The 24,604-nt window shown below is 53.0% G+C and overlaps 1 protein-coding gene across 1 annotated transcript in view; it reads right to left on the minus strand.

Annotated features, from left to right (window-relative positions):
* Positions 1–12,037: 12,037 nt before the first annotated feature.
* The window catches only part of HTRA1 (HtrA serine peptidase 1), a 47,338-nt gene continuing 34,771 nt past the window's right edge, over positions 12,038–24,604 (minus strand). Inside the window, exons 4-9 of the mRNA XM_039870797.1 lie at positions 19,303–19,497; positions 18,328–18,360; positions 16,848–16,962; positions 15,564–15,621; positions 14,037–14,132; positions 12,038–12,754 (exon numbers count right to left, since the gene is read on the minus strand). Of these exons, the coding sequence (XP_039726731.1) occupies positions 12,586–12,754; positions 14,037–14,132; positions 15,564–15,621; positions 16,848–16,962; positions 18,328–18,360; positions 19,303–19,497 (666 nt within the window). The 3' untranslated portion in view covers positions 12,038–12,585. The remainder of the gene's footprint in view (positions 12,755–14,036; positions 14,133–15,563; positions 15,622–16,847; positions 16,963–18,327; positions 18,361–19,302; positions 19,498–24,604) is intronic.

Genomic DNA, 24,604 nt, shown 5'->3' on the forward strand with positions numbered 1-24,604 from the left:
AGGGGAAACAAGAACCAACAGTCACTCCCCATGGCTAAAACCGTGGGGAACCTGAGGATGAAAGGCTGGGAACTGCCCTTTCACTCTGCATAGTCTTAACCTTTTCGTGCTGCTTGTTCTTCCTCTTCCTCACTGTGTGTCCATATCAAAGGAAATGGGAACTAAAGATTGACTTATGAACTGAATTCCCTGAACACTCAGGGTCCCTTTCAGTTCCTTTACTCTGTCCCTCTCATTCTCTGCCTCTGAGAGGAGACCACCCTCAGTCTGTGCGGTGTGACCCCTTTTCTAATAAACTTTCCTTCTGGCTCTAACTTTGGCACGTGTGTTGAATTCTTTCTACACTCTCCGCCAAAAGCCCTGCTTCTTCTCATAGTCGGTGCGGGGTTTGGTCTCCCCTCAACTTGTGGAGATTTGCCCTGTCCTGCAGGGCAGGAAGATTCGTTTGCATTGCTACATTGTGTTATAAAACACCAAATTACTGACATTGAGGTTATCAAGTGCCTGGATTATGGGAAAACACCTTATCACAAGAGTGGCTTTATTATTATGAATAACTCTGATTCTCAAAAATTTTCCAGGCAAAGTCCACCATCTTCTGGTTTTTAAACATCAGGCTCCTAACTATCCAAACTGTCAAGTACGGTACAGATCTGATATGACTTGTCGAACAGACGGAAGAGTAGTTTCATTTAGCTGGAAATGCCATAAAATGCCTATTGTTGTTACTCTTAATAATTGTTATTAGGGCAATTACGAGATATCTTTCATCCAGAACATTCTTTACTCTATAGAAATCTAAAAGGAAAATCAGTCACAGGAATCGATCCAACCCAGGTGTTCTGAAGGACCTAAGCTTAATTAGAACTTCGTGCTAATTAAGTTCATAACATCACTAAGATTAATATTTTGAAAAACTTTTATCTAAAAAACAAAAAAGATACAAATGTTCTCAAATCTTAGGTAAGGTCAGAAGCAAGGGGTCTCGGAGGGGTTTAAGAGTCCTAATAGGGGCTCAGGTAATTCTCATAGGGGTGATCTTTGCGCGTTGCACACTGAAGGGCTGCAGTTGACCCATGTGGGCTCAGGGCCAGCCCCGCCCCTGGCAGGAAGCCCATCAGCAATGTCCTGGGGCTGACCCACACACACCCTGGTTGGGAGAGCAGTCTAGCTAATAGTTCAGTCTTCACTCTCCACTCTTCAGAAAGGAGGGCCAACGGTAAAGGCCATTTTACCTGGGAAAAGGTGGCTAATGTGTTTAGTTAACTAATCAAAGGCAAGAACAAGCCGTTATGAGTCCTAGAGGCAGGAATGATTAGAGCAGTTTCCCAAGCCCCTTCCCCCACTTCCAGAACCTCTCAGCCCTTTGGCCTTGATATTCCTGCCTCCAGCCTCTCGCCAGCTTCCCCTGTCCCCTCACCGGCGTCCTAGGCAATCGCTGCCTCCCTTCTGCTTGCTCTTCCTCTTTTGGAATTAAACTGTTTAAATAACTTTACATCTTCATTGCAGAGGGTCCCTCTCTCTAGTTTCATGTGCACAAGCTTGCTATACTTATTTATGTTTTCTTTTGTATGATCATATTTATTTTTCCTTGTATGATGGGAGCCCTTTTCACTAGCTAATTACTACTCATCTCTTGTAAGGTTTTGAGCTGGGACTTCGAAAAATACAAAGATCTTAGATATAGTTTTCTCGAGGTCAGAGACTTGTTTTATTCATGTCTGCGTCACTTTCCAGACACAGTACCCTCAAAAATACAGCGAGTGCTCAAAACACAGCTACGGAGTTAAGCAGTTCCAGGCTTTACAAACTTACATCCTGACCGGTGAGGGGGCTGTTAAATGCAGGAGAAAGAAATCGCAATCCCAACTCTTGGTTTCTTATTGCACCTGTAACAAATTACTGCCAACTGGGACGTTTAAAATAAGAACAAATTTATTATCTTGCAGTTCTGGAAGGCAGAAGTGCAAAACGAGGCTTATGGGCTAAAATCAAGGTGTCGGCAGATCCGTGTCCCTTCTAGAAGCTCTAGGGGAGAACCCGTTTCCTTGCCTTTTCTAGTTTCCCGGGGCCGCCTGCACTCCTTGGCTCACGGCCCTTTCTCCACCTTGGACGTGCGTCCCTCCAACCTCCCCTTCTGGGGTCACATCTCTTTTCTCCCCTCTGATCCACTTGCCTCCCTCTTATAAAAACTTTGAGATCACACTGACCCACCCCGAGAGTCCAGAAAAATCTCCGCATCTCCAGATACTTAAAAGTTAATAAATATTCAATTTAATCTGCAAAGCCCCTTTTGCCCTAAAAGGTCACATAATCGCAGGCTTCAGGGATTAGGATGGGAGGCGAGTATGCAGCCTACCTCGGGCAAACAACCCCCAGGAAAGAGGGTTGTGGGAGACGGCACCCCTCAAGCGGGAGTAGTAGAGGCTGGCTTTCCAGAAAAAAAGGCTTTCCAGCTGAGCCATGAAGGATGAGAGGTCAAGCGGGTAGGTAAGAGCATAAGTGTTGGAGTCAGGCAAACCTGAAACCTCAGTTTGCTTATATGTAGATTTATATAATATCGACTTCACGGTATTATGGGAGGACTAAATACGATAATGCACATAGAGCGCCTGGCACATGGTGAACACACCCTGTGCCTAATGCGTAGGACACAGAAAGATGGAGGACTTTGGAAACATCAGAGGTGACGGCCATCTCGTCTCACTGCAGACCATTCTCCTCGAGGCTTAAAGGACACAGCGAAAGAGAAATTGTCAGTGAAAAAGGTAGCATCCTAACAGTGGCCAAGAAAACATATTATGGTGCCACTCTCCTTCCCAGAAGTTACAGGTTCCACGTCCAATGGTCAAGGTCTCCTGCCAAATGACTTGGCTATTTCCATCCAGGATAAAAAGAAATTGGGGCTGTGGTCAAGCCAAAGGAAATGCCCTCAGCTCTCACCCGGAAACCATTTCCATAGCAACCAGCACCACTCTGTAGCTGGGCAGCGGCTGGGCGCTATTGTCCTCACCCACGGCAAGGGAAATGCTCCCTCCTCCAGTTTCCTAGACAAGGTTTCCTTTTAAAACGTTCGGTTGAGTTTGTGAGAAGAGTTAAGTCTGACGGGGACTGGTGATAATCCCGGTGGAGGGCAGGTGACTCTACCACAGTGCTTGGCAGCTGGCGAGTTTGGTGTTCGGTGCAAACCAGGACGAGCGTGGGGAGCCCTCCCTTTCTGCATGCCAGATCCCCAGCTCAGGGAGAACCCAAGACCACAAGAGCAAGAAAGTCACGGACAGACACACAATGTCTTCTAGGTGTGCTACGGAGGTGACATCAGACATGAGGGGAAAATTGAAAAGCAGAGGTGACACGTCACGAAGGGCTAAGAAACCAAGCGTCAGGCGCCTGTGCATCCTCAAGTCTCAGCTCTATCGTCACCCAGGTCCCTAATATTTAAGTATCCAAGGCTCCCGCCCCAGCTTCCTACGCCTGCTGAGCTGCGCTGGTCTCACCGTGTCTGACCACTTCATTCCTTTGCTCCTCTTGGCCATGACCACACATTGACCTAAAAGCTTCATCAGCAAATCTTTACCCAAGTTCGAGGGCAATGAAGGGGTTTACATAAGAGAAAGAACTTCAAGTAGAAACACCTCCCTCAGCTCTTCCCACCTTCGAGAATCTCCCATTGGCTTCCGGCCATGCTCTGTGCCTCCTCACCCCTCTGCCCTTGGTTTTTCTGGGCCCGTTAATCTCTCCCTCAAGGATGCCCCGGAGAGGTCCAGATTCCTCTCATCTTCCTCAGTGAAGCAGGTCAGCTGTCCCCCTCTTCTGCCTCCTTCTAGACTAGGAGTTTTACTTGAGCTGGAGACTCCACCTTTTCAATCCCAAAGGCCTCCAAAGTCCACCTCAAACAAAGAACCGTAAACAATAGCATACACAGAGCCACTTTACAATGGAGCCAGAGCTTCTGTGCCAGAGAAACTGCCTTGCACGTCTCATAGCTCAAACCTTAAGGGGTCTGGGAGGATGAATCGCTTGCTCAGAATCCCTGAAAGGAGTGAGTGGCTCACATCAGAGCCTGGGAAAGCATCTGGTGATGGCTTAGTCCGGGCGGCCTGCAGGGAGGTGAGAACAGAGGAAGGTAGAAATGGCTATCAATAAACCTCTGACAACTTACCACTTATCACCTTGGTTCCCAGCATTTCTTGCTGGGAGGAAGAAGACCCAGAGTGACCCGGAAACAGATCTGACCTCCCCAGGCAGTGCTCTCGGCCAGAGGGCCCGTTAGCACATAGGTTCCCCGCTCTGCTCCAGGGTCTGTGGGGTCAGGAATCCACAGTGAAGGGGGTCCGCAGGCCAGGCGTGTCCCATGAACAAATATGTAGTGGTTCAAACCAGATCACAGCCCATATTACAGGGAGGGATTGCTTCCTCAATCTTCAGAGGAGAGAGAGAGAGAGAGAGAGAGAGAGAGAGAGAGAGAGAGAGAAATGCTTAGCAAGTAAAGAGAACTATGACCAGAGAAGATTAATACAGCAAGAGAGGAAGCAAGCTACTCAAGTTAAAGATCAAAGGGGTGCTCTCAGTCTTAGGGGGTGCTCCCCGGCCCTTGGTCCTAAAAGAGTCCCAAATTTCAAAGCGCGAGAAGCCAGAGGCAGCAGGATGCTTCCCACAGAACGGGTGGGACGCTGCACATGCCCAAAGGGTGGCAGACACTTCTCCACAGACACATGGTTCATCCGTTTCTCAGCCGTTCGTTTCCCAGCTCTCCACGGGGTGCTGCAGAGTCCGTGTGTGAGGTCCCCGCTCTCCCCTGGCTGACATTAGAGAAACAAGCAATGAACAAGCCAACACGTAAACGAGGTCGGCATGCACGGGTAAGAGAAGGGAAGGGCCTAGAAGGGACCCGGGGGAGGCGGTGGGCTCGAGCCACCCCTTGGACCCGACAGCGCCGTCCACAGTCGAGGCTGGAGAAAGTTTCACCCCCCGTCCCCTCCTCCCCTGCCTCCCCTTCTGTCCCCTGCGCGCTCCCGGGCTTGTCCTCTCCTGGTTTCCTCCTCCGGGCGTCCTTCCCTTTCACATCGTGACACCTCCCTGGAGTTTCGCGAGGTCAGTTCACCCCCTAGTGGACACATCTACGCCATCATCACAGCCTTCTCTCCTAGCCCAGTAATAAATAGCTTAAGCGTCCTGGAGCTCAGATGCAATATGCCTACTTCACAGAGAGAGAGGAGGTTAAAAATGAAGCCGCGGGAAGAGACAGCCTGAGCCCAACTCCGCTAAGTAAGTTTGGCAGCGGGAGAGAGGAGGGAGGAGAGCACAGAGCCAGGCAGGTGCCCCGGGCAGGTGCCCCCGGGGCGGGAGGACAATGCAAAGGAGCAAAAGGCGACACCCAAGAGCCTAGAAAGGCGGTGATGGCGGCTTCACAGAACAGAGGCAGCTCTGGTCCTCAAAAGCCTCCCCAGTCCTATTTAGGCTCTGAAGGATTTTTGTCATGAGGACAGGCCAAGGCCACCTGCTCTTCCGTAGGACAGAGGGTAGAAATGCACACGAAGGTGGCCCACCCGGAGTACCACACAGTGCCACAAGGGCCCTGGCACGATGCCCCAAAGCCTGATGAGTCAGAAACAGATTTTCTTCCATCAGAACGTGTGTTTCTGTCGGGGGTTTGGGGGAGGGGGCATCGGGAAGCACGGACAGGGCAGGCTGCAAAAAAGGAGGCTCGGAGCCACGAGGGGACCAGACACCAGGCTCCCGGCGATCGCAAATGCGTTTTTCATTTCGCTTCACGATTAAGTCTGCAGGCTTGAACCTGGTGGGAGAGTCTCTTCCTTTAGAAAGTTCTCTAAAAAACACTCTCCTCCCGCTTTGCCCAGAAACGCCTGTCTCCGATCTGCAGTCCGGGCCACGGAAGCAGGATGGGGAGCGGGATCACAAGTCTTTTTCTGGGTCAGACAGGTGCTTCCTTCGGCTTGCGGCTTGATTGTGAGTCTCGTATCGTTCAGAGTTTGTTTTTAAATTTTAATATAGACCTTGTTTTCGAGGGCACTTTTAGCTTCGTAGCAAAACTGAGCAGAAAGTAGAGTTCCCATATACCCCTTGTCCCTCTCAAGGCACAGGCTCCCCCATTATCAACACCTCCACCACAGAAGTACATTTGTCACAGCCGATGAACCTACACTGATGCACCAGCATCATCCAGAGCCCACGATTTGCGTTGGGGTTCGCTCGTGGTGCTGTGTATGCTGCGGGTTTGGACAGACGTCCATCATTACAGTATCATACGGAATAATTTTACTGCTCTAAAAATCACCTGTGCTCCACCTAGTCATCCCTAACCCCTGGCAGCCATTGATTTTTTTTACCATCTCCATAGTTTGGCCTTTTCTAGAATGTCATATAGTTGGAACCATACAGTGTGCAGCCTTTTCATAATGGGCGCTTTTGCTTAATAATATGCGTTTAAATTTCCTCCATGTCTTTGCATGGTTTGATCGCTCATTTCTTTTAATTACTAGAGAATATTTCATTGTATGAATGCATCACGGTTTATTTATCTGTCACCTACTGAAGGCCATCTTGGTTGCTACCAAGTCTTGGCAATCGTGAATAAAGCTGCTGTAAACATCTGTGTGCAGGTTTTTGTGTGGACATGAGTTTTCTTTCCAGTTGATTTTAAGTGCTTTTACTCTTTGTGGATTTTCAGCTTAAAGTAATTTTTACTGATGGGAAAACTACTGCTGACCAATATCTCCCTTTTCCCCACCCAAATCCAAGAGAGGAACCGCTGAGGCTCTAGACCACTAAGCCAGCCAAGACAAGGTTTTGCTAACGCCATCGGAAGGATGCGCTGTGGCAGCCGAGGTGGGGACACCGGTTTGGGAGGCAGACAGCCCGATTTCATCTCTCTGCTCTGACTTTTCTCACCATGAGTCATTGAACAAAGAAAGCTACCTCTCTGAGCTTCAGTTTCCTAAAAAGAGAGGTGGTAACAGTGACTAAGGTGCCATTCCAGTTCACTAGGATGGTGGCTTTCAAGCCTTAGTACGGCTTGGGCACAAAACCAGTGCTGGATGAAATGTCACAGGCAGGCGTGCATGGCCAAGATTAAAAGGAGACACCAATCCGACAGCCCCTTGGCTCAGCTGCCGTATCTCGAAAGAACATTCTCTTGAAACCTCCACCACTCGGTTCTACTTCCGTCAACACAGGAGAGCGGCTCACACACTCCCCATCAGCGACATCCTTCTCAACTGCAGCCCTTCGATGTCAGTGCACATAATGAGGGGAAGGACAAGGACGGTGAACCGGAAAAGAGCTTCAGGGGCTGAGAATCCTCGATCATCCGGGCTTCTGATGAAGTCTGAGTCCCATGGAAATGATGCTCCGGCCTTCTCTTCCTAGAGATTTCTAGGATGCGTTTTTTATGCTCAGTATCAGGGCAAGGCCTTCAACAATGAGCACGTTTTTTACCTTGGGTGTCATTTCGGACTTTATGTTCCCGTTCAGTGACTCATCAGAAGAGATTGGAATGGAAAAGGCACAAAGACACACAGGCACCGGGCAGGGGAATGAAGCCTGGGCAGCCTGTGAGGAACGCGTGACGGGTGTCCCACAGGCTCTTCTTATGGCCCACAGCATTTATGGCTCTTCACAGGGGTGAAGCCCATGAAACAGAGCGTGAGCTTTCCTGTCTTACAAAGCCATCCTCACAAACCAGCCACTAAGCCTGTGTCAGGCCAACCTTCTTAAGGCTCCAGAGATGGGTCAGTGGGAAATTACGCCACGGTAGAGACATGAGCCTTCAGTTACAAATGTCACCGGACACCATCAGCTTAAAGAAAAGGGCTCTGAAGCCAGACGCCCGGGTTTCAGGGCATCAGCTCTCCCTTCCCTCTGACTGTGTGACTTCGGGCTGGCTACTCGGCCTCTCTGTGCCCCAGTATTCTCATCTGTAGTCTGGGGATTCCACGATGGTGGAGGACAAGGAGGAGGAGATAGGGTGAGAGACAGAAGCTTGCCTGACGCATTGAGACGCGTTTCACAGACATGTTTTTCCGTAAAGAATCTGATCCACTTTTTATTTTTTATAACTAAAAATGCATGTGCTAGCGTTTATTTCATTGGATCTCTGCTGATTCTTGGCAGGTACGACCCCTAGGCCATGGCTTTTAAAAGTTCTAAATAAAACGACTGCCTAGTGGCAGGAAGGCCCTGCTCTGTGCTCTCCCCACCCACATATGGATGGAAGCACCAGAGGGCCTCCCTCCCTGGGTAGGAGCCGGCGCGGACAGCAGTGAGTCAGCTCAGCTGAGACCCAGACACAGGACTCGCATGAGGTCAGTGGCCCAGTTGGCTCCTACAGAACCAGGCCCAGCACCCTGCAAAGGCCGGGACCCTTCTGATGTGTGCTTCCAACAGGCGAGTGCTACTTGATTCCAAGAACTGGCCTCATTCTTGGCAGGCAGATTCTATTCTGTGAACTGCGGCTGAGAGCATCCTAGGGGCTGGGAGAGGGTGGGCGGGGCTCAGAGGTAAACAAACGTAACCAGGAACCTTTGTTTCAAAACAGGGCTAGCGCCCCAGCGAGCATCCTGGTGGTCCCCTCAGATCAGTCCTCTAACAAGCCCGTTCTTGTGACAGTTCTTTAGAACTGCGTGACGTCACTGCGAGAGAGCTGGGGAGGGGCATGACATGAAGATGGCCTTGGGAGATGGCTACCGGACGCACTGTGGAGGGGGTGGCCCCCCCCCCCACAGGCTGGGCAGTCAGTGGGGAAAAGAGGAGCTGACGCGGAGGTGAGGGACAGCATGGCCGAGAAGGCAGTGGGGAGAGCTGGCACGCCCAGTCCACCCTGCCTGTCAGTTATATCATCAGAGTGGCTGAGAGCGAGGTCCACACATCAGTTCTCTTTTAATCCACCTTTGCCCTGAGGCTTACAAGCTGCTCAGCCCGGTGCTCCGGGCATTCCCTACTAACTGATCCGGTGCGGACAGAACACAGTACAAACCTATTTGCCATCCTGGCACAAAGCCACTCAGGTGCTGTTATACCTCTGACCTCACCTATCATCACCTTCAGAAGAGAAGGCAGCTTTCATTGTAACCGTGAACCTGGACTGGCTCATTCGCCCAGACATACACCCCCTTCTGCACAACCTCAGCGAGGCTGGCCGTGACTTCAGTGGCATTTACTGAAATGAGCCTAGCACCCTTGCTAGCCAATTGGAAAGCCACCACCCAGGGCTCAAGGCTGTCTAACGTGATAGCCAGGCAGAGACCAGCACTTTGCAAGCCACGGTAAAAACGCCTACTCTTCACCACACACCAGACACAGGCATCCTTCCAAATTTTTAGATAGAGAAATGGAGCCGAAAAAGAGTAGGACCCGGTAGAGAGCTCCCCAGCACGGCACCCACTCTCTGGACCCACAAGGCATTGACCAAGAGAGCCCTGCATGTGGGGCCTCTCTTCTGGCTCGAGCATCTAGAAAAGCCTCTGGCAGGGCCGGATGGGGACGGGGACAGTCGAATGGTGCGAATGTTCCTGTGGCTGGCATCGCCTCAAGTCTTGCCAAAGCCGGAAGCAGAGGGACTGGAGCCGAGAGTGCAGCATGAGCGAGCAGGACACACCGCACGGGGAACAAGGACGAGGGGCGGCCGCCGACCCACCAGGTAGTGGGATGTTAAGGGGCCTGAAAGGGCCAGGAGGAACCACAGACGGAGCAGGGGCTGCGTCCACAGGCCCCGTGACCACCTTCTACGAGTGGAGATGGACCCAGGCTGGTGAAGAGATGGAGCGACCAGGAGTTTTGGTCCTAGGATGGTATGGATGGGTCACGTGGCACCATGCCCAGGCCAGGGGCTCAGACCTCCCGGGCTTCAGTCACAGCTCCCCACTTATTAGCTCTGTGACTTGAGCAGAATGCCTAAGTTCTAAGCTTCCATTCCTTCACCTGACAAGAGAATATAAACACAGCATCCACCTCAGGGCCAATCTGAGAATTGAATTAGCTAAAAAATTTTACACGCTCAGCATGGTATCTGTCACAAAGCAAGCACCCAGAGATGTTAACTACTGTGATTGTCATTAAAGAGGGGAACAATGGCAGCTAATAACAAAAACAGCAGCAGCTGCATTTACCGAGTGGCTCCGCCCCCTCACCCCGTCAAGGTTAACCCTCACAACGCCAGTGCATTCGACACAGGGGGAAACTGAGGCTCAAAGACATTAGGTAACACATGTTGCTAGTTGAGTGCTCACCATGTGCCCGGTATTAATTCATCTAGTGCCCACAACAGCCATAAGAAGTAGCTACTATGAGTATCCCCTTTTTATAGATGGGAAACAGGCACAGAGAGGTTAGTAACTGGCTCAGAGGTCACACAGTCTGGAATATGCAGACAGGATAGTGGAGCCCAAGTCCAACAAGTTCCAAAAGCTACGCTCTTTTCAAGTCCACTCTGCCTCCCTGGTTTCAGGCTAATTTATGCGAAAACCTCCATCACAGCCCAAAGCAAAAGAAACATGTCCTTAGAGGTCCTGTGAAAGCCGCAAGGAAGAGTATGGGGTGCTGCGCTGAGCAGCCCCCAGGGGACCCAGGGTCCCACAGGTCAGTGCAGCCATGTAACCAAACACATCGTGTGGCAACAAGTGGTACCAAGCTGTCATTTCTGTGGCCTCGTACGTCACCGACATTCAGGCAAAACTCTGACCCCACCCAGAAGCAACCTCTGGGAGATGTCACTGAGTGTTTACGGAGGATTCAGGCCAGTCTGTCACCAGGCCGATTCCTTCCAGAGGGACCATCTGTAATCTCCTGAGCGATGACAGGCTGGAGAGAGATGGGCTCTGGCCGGGGCTGGCCTCTGACCTCAACGCCACCTAGCAAGTCCTCCCCACCGGTGGCAGCACCTCAGCTCTGGGACCACCCGGAGGAGCAGGCCCACGGGCAGATCGGCAGAGGAAGAAGCCCCGAAGCCACAGGCCACTCTCTGAGTCATCACCTTCAGTGTAGAGGGAGGGAATCCAACCCCAGGCCCAGAGAGAAAGCACTTACCGGCTCCTGCCTGACTCAGCAAGGCCATTGGGGCGCAGAGCAAAGGGATGCACCGGGGTTGCAGGTGGCTCAGCTGCCTCGTGTCAACACTGACCAGGACTCTGCCTAATTGGATTGCTCCTACATTTCACTTGGGCCTTCCACGGCCGCTCCTGTTCTAAATTGATCTTAGCAATTCTAGCGATCGAGAAAGAATTAAGCTCTCGGTCTGGAGACTTGAAGCTCCATCCATTCCAAGGTCCCCTTTGGACTGTTAACACTGGGAGCACCTTTGACTCCCGGCTCTTGCTGTGACCAGCCCCCTCTTTGGTGTGCGCATGAGGACTCAGGCCATGCAAACGTCCAAGCTAAAGTTTTGCAACAGGCTTCTTGGGTCCAGCTTCCCAAACTCCTGGAAATTTTCATGAAGACAGAGGTGCCTACAGCTGCCTAAGGCTTGTCCTGTCCAAGGACACTTCAAGGAGAGCCCTGCTCTACAGCCCCCAGGGCTTAACATCTGGTTCTTCAGAGCCCAGGACAATTGGAATCAGCTTCTGCCTGTGCTTTCTGGAGACCGCGGACAAGATAGTTTGAGGCTCGCAGCCTGGTCTCCTGAACTGTCTCCCTTTCAGAAAGAGACCTGGTTTCTCGACTCACTGTGGGGAGAAAGCAGCTGGGTCCGTCCTGCTCTGCATTCACCCCGTGACACTCAGCCCTGTGCCGGCCCAGAGCAGGGGACCAGAAAACCCTGGTTCACTGACTGCATGATATATGAGGTTGACAGGCTCTTTTTAGTTTGAAAAGCTCCAGATGCAAAAGCAACTGTCCTCGAATCCAGCTTTACGAAGCCAGGGTGTCCAGGCGCAGTTGTCCATAGTGCTGGTCAACCCCACGGGATGCTTCTGAAATAACTGGTGAGACCAAGTCCACCCTGCGGAGCCCAGTGACACTATAACCACCTCAAAGGAACTGGGACCGGCTGCTCCCCGAAAAGAAAAAGCAGCACGCCAGAAAGCAAAGTATGAAGAAGTATTTTAATAGCTCAAACTCGAAGTCATTGTGCTCCCAGTTCTGAGGAGATCCCCAAAAGAGGCGACTTTGGCTGTTCTGGAAGCCAGCGTCCACCCTCCCGTCGTCTCGGCATCTACCTCCTCTGGGTGCTGACTCGGAGGAAAGCACGCACACGCCCGGGGCCATTCCGGCTCCCGTGGGAACTTCCTCTCATCTAAGTGTTACATCGACTGCCTTGTAGGACTAGGATGATGACTCAGGTAAAGGAGACGAATACTGACTGTCTAAGCAGGAACAGTCCAAGCTGGCAAGGAAAAGCACACAGCATACGCACGGTACAGGAGGGCAAGTCTCTGCCTGTGGGTCTATATCGGTACATTTGTTTTGCCTGCAAACTATCAAGGAGGAGTCTGTTGGCCAGGGTATTTCTGCTGAACAAGCAACACGGTGGTCCAAAGTCGCGGGTGTCCCATGCCACCAGCCCAGAGTCATCGTGCACCGTCCACTGGAGCGTCTCCGAAGGGAATCGTGAAGTCCAGCTCGTGCCTCCGCCTACGGGTCGATTTCCTCGGGAATCACCGTAATCATGGTGTCCTCGTTGCCCCTGCGGACGACCATGTTCAGGGTGCTTTCCTTTTTAATGACGTCGCTGACGTCATTGGCGGAGACCACCGACTGTCCGTTGATGCTGATTATGACGTCATTTTCCTTGAGTCCGCCACTGCAACACAGAGAGAAACGAACTGTAATGCTTCCTCCTGGACGGCCTGCCAGGAGCAGCTCCACGCTGACCCAGGCACCGTCTGGAACCGAAAAGCCCAGAGCAAACAGGGCACGGTGACGGCTAACTTACGTGACAACAGCTTCGACCACTACTAGATCACAGTATTTCCTTTTGAGATTTTTAGGCCAAACCGTCAATCATGTCCATTGCAGAAATGCCTACCGGCACTGTGTGATGGATGACAGACTGGCCACAAAGGAGGCAAGGATGTACCACATACCGCCTACCAGGTTCCACGACCATGGCCAAGGCCGACTTTCTTGTGATGGTGTCACAGCTCAGAGAATGGTTCCCACGGGGTGAGCGGAATGGTTCTGCTACGTGACATTTCTTCTGTGTTATTGTTGCTATAACTTTAGCTCCTACATATACGCTATCGTGGTCCTCAGTGGTCTAGCAGAGGCCAGCTAACTTCTGTCAAGGGCCAGAGAGAAAGCATTTTGGACTTTGCAGGCCACTGTCTCCTGCTACAAGTACTCAGCCCAAAAGCCACCATAAGCTACGTGCGGCTGCCGGATGAGGCCGTGTTCGAGCCGGTCTTCCTTTATGGACGCTCGTGCTCGAATTCCACGCGATTTTCACATGTCATAAAACGCTATTCTTATTTTCAATTTTTTTCAAAGATTTTAAAACACAAAGTCCATTCTCAGCCCACAGGTGGGTACAAAAGCAGGCCACCCGCCAGGCCCGACCCCCAGGGAAGAGTCCGCTGGCCCTGGCCTCGCGCTCTCTCTGGACATTATGTCAGTACAGGTCACGAGCCCTTACTGGTGGCTGAGCTACTTCTGTTCGTGTTGCTTTGATGTTACCTGGTTACTTTTCTGGAGGTGTGGACAGGGATGGCCTGACTGATAACAGACGTAATCAGAGGAGGAGGAGATGCGTCCTGCAGCCTAGGATGGGACCACCGCCCAGGGTCTCGGGGACTCTGCTCCTTAAACCCTCTTTCCCCAGCCTGGCCTGTTACAGGGACCCACAATGAGGCCGATACTGCTCTTCCCTCTGACCACCCTTGGTGAAGCGAGGACTCCCTTTTGCTGGTGAGTCCTGAGCTGAACCGGGTCAGAAGACATGACCGGCAGGACCGACCGAGGACATCCGACCGTCTGTCCAGTGTCCTCACAATCACCAGAGCTGATGTGAAAAGGACATGGCCCCCTCCCCTGGTCCCCCAGGAACCACAAGGGTACTAGGAAAAGGGAAAATAATCCTAACTCACGCTTCTGCTGGAGTATCAGGAATCACTTCAATGATATACGCTCCGGAAAGCACATCCGGGAAGTCTCGGTGGCGGTCCTTCAGCTCTTTGGCTTTGCTGCTCGGGAGAAAAAGCACCTGTATTAAACTCAAGTGCCAACAGGCCTTCCTCTGCGGGCACCGGCTCCCACCTGGCTTCTCCCATCTCTGACTTAAGATTCTGACTTAAGAGTTCTGATTCTGCTTTAAATTGTCCGTCTACGTGAGTCAAAGATATACCGGGTAACAGTGAGGGAAGTGTTTTATCGTTATTATTAATTTTATTAATTACTTAATAGTAGCTAACTGTTAAGGAGTCAGGAAGTATAGCCGTGGGCCTGGTTTGGAGCCCCGGCTCTGCCACTTTCTAACTGTGTGATCCTGGGCAGTTGCTAAACCTCTCTGTGCATTATTTTCTCACCTGCAGAATCGGGATAATGACTGTTCCCTATGACACTTCTCTATGAGGATTAGAGGAGATCATCTAACAATAGCACCGAGGCCCACTACCTGGCGCAGAGCAAGCAAGTGATAAATGGTGGCTAGTGTCATTGTGGCTAGTGATGACCGCCACCACCCGTGGATCCAGGCCTTAACACGCTCAATCACTCGGCCCTCACCACACACCGAAATGCCTGCGCTGGTCTCCTCGTCCTGGAGAGGAGGAAACGGAGGAGTTCAGAGGTCAAATCATCCCCCCAAAATCACAAGCCAGGAAGTAGCAGAGCTGGTGAGAACCCCAGGAAGCCAGATCCCAGAGCCTACACCTGTCTCCCATAGTTCCAAGCAAGAACTGATACGCACTTTAGTTTGGCAAATCGGTCCATATTCTGTATCTAACCTATGGTAATGTGTTCACAATTAATTAATAGTTAATTAATTATAACAATAATATATTAATATCCACATGAGTATCTTCTGCTCCTTGCCAACTTGACCTACGACAACTTCGACCAAGTGCTTAGTCACCAGGACTTAAGCAATTACACCAGATTTTTTCACCAGTGTTAAAACAGTAGAACGTCATGGGCCTGGCAGCCACATGCCACAACTTCCACCAGCCTTGGGAAAACAAGCCCAGAGGTCACGCCGCGCCTGACCTCGCGTTCCTGGAGCCGCCCACATGCCCGTTCCTGGAGCCGCCCACATGCCCGGTGCTAACACGGCACCTCAGGCTGAGGGAGGTGCTCGGGGCACTCCCGGAATGTGGCTTTCAACAGAACAAGAGGTGAAAGGAAGGCCCGAGGCAGAGTGACCAACGCCCACCCGCTGCTGTCCAGGCCTGCCCTCAAAGAGGAGGGCAGAATCTTTTAGAAGGAAGGACCAGCTCAGAACACACGAACTAAATGGAAGCTAAAACAAGAGGCCAAGGGTGACCAAACCACCCTCCTCTTTCCTAATGTTATTTCGTTTTAATCAGAAACTGAGACATCTTACGGCAGTGTGAGGTCTTTCTCAAGTTCAGGTTTACTCAGATTTAAGACACAAACACTAACGTCCTGTTACCCACCTGGATGTGAGTGACATCATTCGGATGCCAATGTACTTCTTCTTGGTGATGGCTTTGCCTGATGTGACAGAAAAAGGACAACAGAGGTCAGCCCGGTTGGTGGCTACGCTGGGGACACCAGGAGCCACGAGATTCAATCCCCGTATTTACAGTGTGAAGTCAGGGCCATGGGGGCATATGCTGAGGTGGTGGTTCAAGCCTTGGCTGGGACCCCTATCTGCCGTTGACACCTTGGAAAGCCCCGTCCATTTCAGTTAGTGGCCAAAAACCTAAGAGTGATCCTTGATCCCTCTTTGCCTCATCCTGACATGTGATAAGGTTGCTGTCCCTCCTATAAATCCAGAACCTGAGCCCCTTCTCCGCCCTAGTCTGGAGGACAAGGAGAGCCTCCTAACTAGTCTCTCAACTTCCGCCCTCCAGCAGACCCTCCTCCCAAACCTGAAAGTGACCTTCCAAAGATAGCGACCAGATCATGACCTTCTGCCTTCTCCATGCAGTTAAAAACATGCCCCAGCCCCTCACCAAGCCTGCCGTGACCCTGGCTGACGACTGCCTTCTGCATCTGCGCGTTCGCTGCATCCGGTCACGCGGCCCACCTATGGGTCCTGTGCCCCGATCAACAGGCCCATGGTGGAGGCCTGGAACCTGCGGCTGCTCCATCCGAACGCACCCCCTCCACACGGCTGCCGGCTCCCTCTCCTTCAGGTCTCGGCTTGGGAGGCGTTTCCTGGCCACACCGTCTCCCCTGGCCGCCCCTCTTCTCACGCCCTGGCCTACCACCCCGCTTCATGTTCTAGGAAGCACTTAATTGCTCTATGAAATTACCTTATTTGTTCGTTTACCGTTAGCCTCCCCCAACCCCCGAGTAGAACGTCAACATCACACCTGAAAGGGAACCCCCGCCTGACCCCGAGCAGACAGGTCCACAGTCATTGGTGGAGTAAACGATCTCTCTGAATCTCAGTGTTCTCATCTGTAAAATGAGACTAATGATCCCCACCACCTGAGGAATTAAATGACAGGAATGAATGACGAAGTGAAATGATGCACAGAAATCACCTAAGATCGTGCCTGGCACATATTAAACAATGTGAAATATTCACGACCACAGGTCAAAAACGGTCAGACCTCATGACATAACACTGGGGACTTAATAACTGCATTCCTTTCGCTGCTGGATAGGAAAGTCTTGGTGGATCTCCAGGTACGTTGCTTTTCCTGCTCCAAGTCCCCGAGGGGCAGCCAAGCCTCAATTTCCTACTGGCTGCCCGAATCTCTCTTTACCTTTGGCCTGGCGGTCATGGGACTCCGTTAGGAACTTTTTAATTTTATCAGATGGGATCGCAAAGGAGATTCCAGCTGTCACTTTCAGAGTGTTAATTCCAATTACTTCACCGTCCTGTAAAGCAAGACAGAAATGGCTTAGTGAACACAGGAGGGCTTACCTCAAGACACACAGCGAGGGGATGGAGAATCCATTCGAAAGCAGCCACTGAGTGGGGTCAGGGGAGCTGACAGGAGGGGTTCTGGGGTCGCCGGGGGAAGTGTCATGTGGTCACCGTTAAGTCATGCTCGGCAAGGGAAGAACGGACTGGCACACTGTAGGCTTGTCCTCAGGGGTCGCTGTGCTGTAAAAACAGCCTCAGATGGATGGTTTCTAGCGGCATATTTGCTCTTTTTTTCACAGGAATACGTTTCCAAAACCTCTGAGTCCTTTGGGTGGCTGTCCACACTCTCTTGCTTCTCCCATTTCCAATGATCTTAAGATTCTTCTGCTGATCGTGGGAGAAGCCACCTCGGTGCTTAAGGCTGCCGGCTTCATTCCCGGGAAAATGCAGCCTCGTCTTGGACAGCGGCCTTGTGGAGCTGCAAGGGGCTCGTGGGGCAGCGTGATCGCACCTCGCTTCCTCTGCTTGTCTGGGACTAGCTTTTCATGGCGGAAGCCAGTTTATAGGTTGCACTTCAAGATAAATTCACAGTTCAGTGCACGCTACACAGTAGGAAATGACCCTGAAATAACAGGATTACCTCACGCCATTTGACCATTATTCTGGATACTATTATTAAACGATGTGGTCAACTTAGGCTTAAAAGGGAAAACGGCCACGAGAGTATAAATCACCCCTTCCACACTTTGCACGGTATTGAGAATTCAGTCTCCAACTCCAAGGAGCCACCCAGGAGGCACTGCCATCCTGACCCTTACCAAAGATGGCCTCAGTTTCAAGCCCTATAAATGAGAGTTGGACTGGGTGCCCCCTGATCTGTACCCTTGCTCTGACTGTCTGATTCTAAGCCTTCCCTTATTCTGCTTACGTATTTACGAACAGGCTCAAGTGACATCTTTAGCGGGGTAACTCCTCATTCCAGCCAGGTCTTAAGCGAGGGCTCCTGGCCAAGACAAAGACTGTGGACCAGCCAAGCCAGCTCCTCCAGCAGCCTGGAGACTGCATTTGAAGGATCGTGCCTTTCTGTAACAGGCCAGAACTGCTGACACCTTCAAAATAAAGGCCTGTCCTTTAGCTACTCTGCACTGGACCTGAGTTCCCCTGCACTGACTTATAACTTTGAAACACAAGCGTGTCCCCTGGCATAACACTGTGCACCCTCGACTCCAGCGAACTTTACTCTTTCCAGACACAGGACATTCACAGATTTCACTTTAGAAGAATTAGATGATGTGCTCGGCAAGTTCACGTCTGGGGAAAAAAAAGCAAAAAAAAAAAAAAAAAAAGCACGTACATAGATTTTTAAAAGGCCTTACCAGGTTTACTAACGGGCCTCCCGAATTTCCATACTGAAACGAAGCAAAAATAAACAGGTTATGAGTTTATGTCCTTATCCAATCTACTTCCCCGCCTGGCAGGTTCCTTCCTGAAATGTGTTCCTGTCGATCTAATATTTTGCTGTTAAAAAAAGGGACCTTAATCACTTCCAGAAAGTTTTAGATGTGCCATCAATGGGGAACTGTTTTTGCTCCAAAGCCCAGAGGCCAACTATGAACTCTCTAAAACTCTCAGCACGACTTGCTCTTGGCAGCAGGCTGGCTGCCCACCTGCTGCGGTGTCCCGGTATTATTTCGACCTGCACAGCCCCCGATCCGTGCCATGCCTGCCGGGGCTGGAAATCCACACCTTTCATCTCATTTCCATGACTTCATGCAGATCACAAAAGAGCTTGGGAATAAAACCTATTCGAGGCAGCGAGTTCACAAAACGCACCACGTTCCCTATTTCCTAGACAGATGGGGTAGGGGCAGAGACGCTGCTTTTTAGAAACGTCAATGGGGAAACTACGGAAGTAGAAAAATGCGACTTAAAGAAAACTCTTTATGAGATTGTGTGGAGCAACCGTGGGCCTCAGCAGACATCCCAGCGTAGGGCGGTACTCAGGCTGCGCACGAGGCAGAGCCACGCCTCCTGGGGGCTGCAGGGCCTGTTGGTGCGAGGGTCTCTCCTGCCACAAAGCCGCAGCAGCAGCTGCACTAAGGGTCCCTGCCCCTGGGGGCAGGACAGGGGACGTCCTCCGAGCTGCAGACCCTGGCAAAGCTGAAGTCCCCTTCACAGCAGTCCCTGCGAGGCTAAACTGGCGGGAGACCCACCCGTGTGGCCCTATCAGCTTTGGGGCTTCTCAGAGAACTCCCAGGACGGCGCCCGCAGGTCCTGACCCCACCCCTAGCTCCTAAGCCCAACCTGCCGAACACCCGCCCAACCCCGGCGGGCGGCCCCGCCAGGCTCACGTTGATGATGGCGTCGGTCTGGATATAGTCCATGTCCGAGTTCCGGAGCCCCAGCTCCTTGCCGCCACGCTGGGTGGTGCTCACGATCCCGGTGGTGACCGTGTTCTGAAGGGAAAACGGGCTTCCGATGGCGACCACGAACTCCCCTGGCCGCAGCTCCGAGGAGCGGCCCAGCAGCAGCACGGGCAGCTCTCCCTGGAAGCACAAGGTTGGCGATGCTGTGCCCGGTGAGGGGAACAGAACAGGTACGCGCCCACGCGCCCCGGGATGCCACGCGAGGATGGCCACTCAACGCCGGGCCTTGCAGAACCCACGGTCAGGCCTGCGTCCCTTCCTGGCTGCGGCCTGCGCTTCCCTTCCACCCACGACAGTCAGCACTGGGTCGTGAGCTGTTGCGAGCATTGAAGCCGCACACCACGCTGGGGAAAGTTTGGGAAGGTTACTGGAGGCTGCCTCGGGGCCTCGGCACATCGTGCAGCTATCGGCACAGATGCGCTCTGAAACTTTGAGATCAGGAGACAGAGGGAAACGAATTTTGGATTTGGAGCAAGACCGCCTGGGGCGAGGGGGAGGGTGCAGCTGTCCCACTTATCACAGACACTGAGGGCCCGAAGGGCTCCGACTCAGTTTGGAGCATCTCTGAGCCGAGTTCATGGCTATTCTGGTGAGAGGCAGGGATGGGCTTGGGACAGCAAGGCTTCTAGGACTCTGAGACACCAAGACCCAAGAGGTGGGCTCTCTCTTCTCCTGAAAAGGTCCTGCACCAAGCACTTCTGCTCCCGGCCTGGCGGGGTGATCAACCCAGCAAGCCTGATTCCAGACACCGATCCCAGAGCTGGGGCCCTAAACAACTCTCAGAACTAAAACGGGACAAAATAAAGCCAGCTTGAGTCACCAGGCTGAGGAGAGCCGGGCTTCCTACTGAGAAGGCTTTAGGCCCTCCCTCTCCCTTCCCCGCCAGAACCAAGGAGTTCCTTTTGCCTTTGTTCTGAGTCAAAAAAAACCAAACAAACAAAAAACCAGCAGCTGCCCCAAACCTGCAGACCAGGCCCAGAAGGCAAAGACTGGCCCAGACCTCGAGCTAATGCTAATTCAAGAGTCCTCATGTTTGTCCACCTCAGAAGAAAGAGGCCAGGGGGCAAGGAGGGTGGGGTACGTAGAAGCCAGTGGTGACTTCAGCCCCTCCTCCGACAGGGATGGAGCAGACACAGGCTGACGAGGTGCGGTGGTCACGGGGCCCATTTAACAGACGAAGAAAGTGAGGCTCCGAGCCACTTGAGAGAGAACAGGGGTTTCAACCTGGGGCTGCGACCCCAGACCCAGACTCTCTCATCCATTACACGGCACGTCACCCACCAAGCCCCCACCCCGGTAACGAAGGTGCTGCTCAGGAAGATGGTAGGCCAGAACGTTCACAGAGGAAGAAAGGATCTAAGACCCCAGACCGGCCTTGAGAGACACAAGAAATGCCCCTCAGACCACAGACACCGAGAGGCCCCCGGGCCAGGCTGCCTGATGAGAGGCTGGCCTGAGCTGAACACCACTTCGTCCTCTGCGTGCTCACCTGGAAAATGGAGGTCGCACACCTATCTCACCGGTTGGCTGTGAAAGTTGAGACCTGAGATCTGAGCAGCGCATTGAATAGCACCTGCTTGTGTCAAGCATCACGTTACGTGGGTCACGTGGCCTCGCGGAAGCATCGGTTATTGTTATTAGCGTTGGGGTCCGTGCAAACCCAATGGGGGCACCCCACTGACTAAACTCCCACAAGCTAGCCCATGTCACCCAGCCCTCCCCGCCAGGAGAAGGCTGGTGGCCAGGTCTGCCCAGACCGTGAGGTCACCCGAGGTCAGAGTGCACGGAGCTGCTCTGGTGGGGGCAGGTCTGCAGCCCTGCGCTCCCGAGCTCAGGCGTCCAGGCACAGCAGTGAGCTCAGCGTGGTCTGTTTACCCTGGGCCGGCGCCAGCCGCCCCTGCCAAGAATGACTTCATCCAACAGTCGCAGCACGGCGGGTGGGCAGGCGGGAGTCAGGGCTGGTGATGGGGGAGGCCCACTGAGGACATCACCATTTCTTCAGGGCCTGGGAACAGCCGTCAGGGCTGGGCTTGAAGGGTGGGCAAGAGGACACAGCAGCGAAGGCCCCGGGCTGGGTCCGCCTGGCTGCCCAAGATAACAGTTGCTTTTCACCAGCTTCAATGCAAAAGATCAAGTTCAAATACAGAAAGGTGGGCCCAGCCCACATCAGCTCAGCCACAGGCTGGGCACCCATCAGAAAGTTGGTGGCAGCACTGCACTGTGGAGATCTTAATTAGCATGTGCTCACCCCGACCCCCGCAGCTCCGCCTCTGGGCCCTGGGCGGGAAGCCAGACCCAGGCTCCCAGGTCTCGGGGGGTGAAAGGCAGAGGGGGCTGCACACCACGTCTCCCACGTCTGAGCTCAGGCCCAGCGGACGAGGGAAGGAGGCAAGCGCTTTGTGGAGTGTGCGCGGAAGCCATGAGGACACAGGGAGAGGCCCCATGAGTGGGGGACATCCAGGCCCTGCGTGCTGCTCGGACATACTGGCTGGGTAGGGCCAGGCCTCCAGGGGACACCAGAGAACCCCCTGGACACGAGTGGCTCCTGTGCAATGAAGTCGTCCACAGTCGGGTGACCATGAGGGCTTGAATACTGGACATCGGCAACACGGCCCAGAGTCTCCTCCAAACCAATCCTCACTAAACAGAGAGGAGGACGTGTATGTCACAAGTGCCATTTAGTCAAAGCTGCACCGGTGGGCAACACTAAGGCTCACCTTATGGAAGCTTTTACTCACTCAAACATTTCACAAGTTAGGAACGACAACTGTAAGAGAAAAAGCAGCCCGTGTCGGGGTTGGGGGTTGTAATGTGAAACCTGCATCCATGTGAAGGAGATGACAAGGCACTTCCAGGAGCAGCTTGAGAGTTAGAGCATATTCCTCCCCGCCTTACAGATCTGGGGACCGAGTGACTTCTCACAGCGAATGAGCAGCCCAGCTGGACAAGAAACCCGCTTCTGGGCTTTTCAGACCTGCCCACCCCCAACCCGCCCCCTCCAGGACGTGTTAACCCGGAATTCTAATGCAGGCAGAAATCTTTGCAAGGGAGTGACGTGAGACACAGCTGTGGACCCAGCCAGGTTTATGCCTCTCCATGAAGTCAAAACGCCCTTTGGGGGCCATTTCGGGGGAGCCGAGTGGCTCCGCGAGCATCAGACTCCCCTGTCTGCTCCAGACCCAAGTGGGACTCATTGTCAGCCTCCACCCTTACCTCCGGCCTGTCTGCTCGTGCGGCTATATGTCTGCTGGCCAAATTCCTACTGGGTAATTGAGCATTTTATTCCCTAGCTGTCTAGACACACCCGCCAAAGGGGGTTTGGGGGAGATGAAACGCAGATACTGTTGGAAGCACCAAGCCGCGCCTGGCCTCGCCCTGCAGGTCCGAAACGGCGCTGCTCACTCCTGCAGGCTGGTTCCCCACGCCCACCTCAAAGCCCTCTCAGGGCTTCATCTGCCCTCTCGGTCCGAGGTCCTCCGAGGCTGGGGCCCTCTCCTAGCAGCCACTTCCCTCATCTTGCCACCTCGCCGGGGCCTCGCAGCAGCCTACGAGGTAGAGGAAGACAGCCCCCCGACACTTAGCAGATGAGGAGAGTGGGCAGAAGGAAGAGTGACCCGCGGCCCTGCAGCGAGTTGGGGTGCGCACCAAAGAGGGAGCCCTCGGGCCCCTCCCGGAGAGCCTGGGCTACGTGGAGGGACATCTCGGAGGAAGCCCATCACACTGCCAGTTCTCAAGGTCACGCTCATGCTCACGAGAGTGGGGTGCCTGGGAGGCCTGGAGAAAAGAGGGTTGTCTAGGTTGAAAGGCACATCCGCCCATAGTCTGCACGCACTCACTAGTGCTAAAAAAATGACATCCTCACGACAGAGCCGACCAGAGTGACTTTAAGAAAACACGAATCCCCCTAACACTGGAGTTGTCAGCCCACTGCCACCCAGGTCATGGAGAAACAGCCCGGGGAGGGGGTCAGGAGTCCTAGGTGTGGACGCCCGCCTTATCCTGCCCACGTTACATGACTAAACACAAGCCGTAGACAGGATACTAATTGTGTGGTCGATTTAATGCGACAACTTGGAAGACGTTGATGCAAAATATGATTAAAGAAGGCTCTCGCTATTCATTTAGATTACAGCAAACAAGCAGCAGACCCGAAGGCACCGCCCCCACGGACACCGCCGGCATGAAGGAGCCTTTACTGAGCATCTCTGCGTGCCTGGCACAATGAACACAGAGGCGCCGTGACATCCACCCGTGCCCGCCGGGCTCACTGTCTGATGGGTAGAGAGCCACACAAGCCACCAGGACACACAGCAGTAAAAACAAGTCCAAACGGCCAGCTCAGCCCAGCGTCTTCCATAAGGGCTAAATACAGAGCGACACTAAAAATGATCTAGGTGTATCAGTGAAGGTGTTTTCAGCTGCAAGGAACAGGAAATCCAACTCAAAATGGAATACATAGCCAACGGTGCAAGGGCAGGGTGGTGCCAGGGCTGACCCCTCAAAGGATCAAGGACAGCATAAGAGGAGGCTCCTTCTTTCCTTCTGTCCAATCAAGTTCAACCTGCTCTCACGGTCAAAACACAGTGCCGCACAAGGCCTCACATAAAGACAGTGCCCAGCGAAAGTGAAGAGCTTCTCTCCATCCGTGTCCCCGCACGAGAGCAGAGAATCCAGAAGGGCCCAGCACATTCCTCCTCGTGGGTCATCCGCCAGCATCCAGGTGTAAGGCTGCCCTCAGCCACCCACTGGCTAGGGGAACGTGGCCCCGTGACTGCCTCAGCCCCCTCGGTACCTGCCTGTGCTAGGAATGGCATAGCTCAGAGTAGATGCAGAACAAGCCCAGGGCTCTGCCGGCAGAGAGAGTAAGCTGCGGGGTGGGCAATCGTGAGCCCACCGAAGCTTGGGGGAAAAGGCTCATTTTAGGGTGGTGACCTTAACACATCACGACGTTTGGAAAGGGCTCTAATAAGTGTTTGCTCTTTCGTGCGGATGTTTTGCGGGCTGGGGCGGGGCAAGAGGAGGAGTCTGCTTCGAAGGAAAGCAGTGGTCTCAAAACTTTCATGACAGTCAGGGCAAGACACAAGTGGTCTGAGCAGAACCAGAGGCAGAACCAGAGGCAAACCCAGCCCTCAAACACACTCCGTGTGTGCCTGGGGCTCTGCCATCCCCTCAGCCTTTACAACCAGCCGCTCTGTGGGACAGATGGGACAGGCATGGTCCCCACTCC

Source organism: Pteropus medius, unplaced genomic scaffold (assembly GCF_902729225.1).
Source record: "Pteropus medius unplaced genomic scaffold, Ma_sr-lr_union100, whole genome shotgun sequence".
Classification (NCBI taxonomy): domain Eukaryota; kingdom Metazoa; phylum Chordata; class Mammalia; order Chiroptera; family Pteropodidae; genus Pteropus; species Pteropus medius.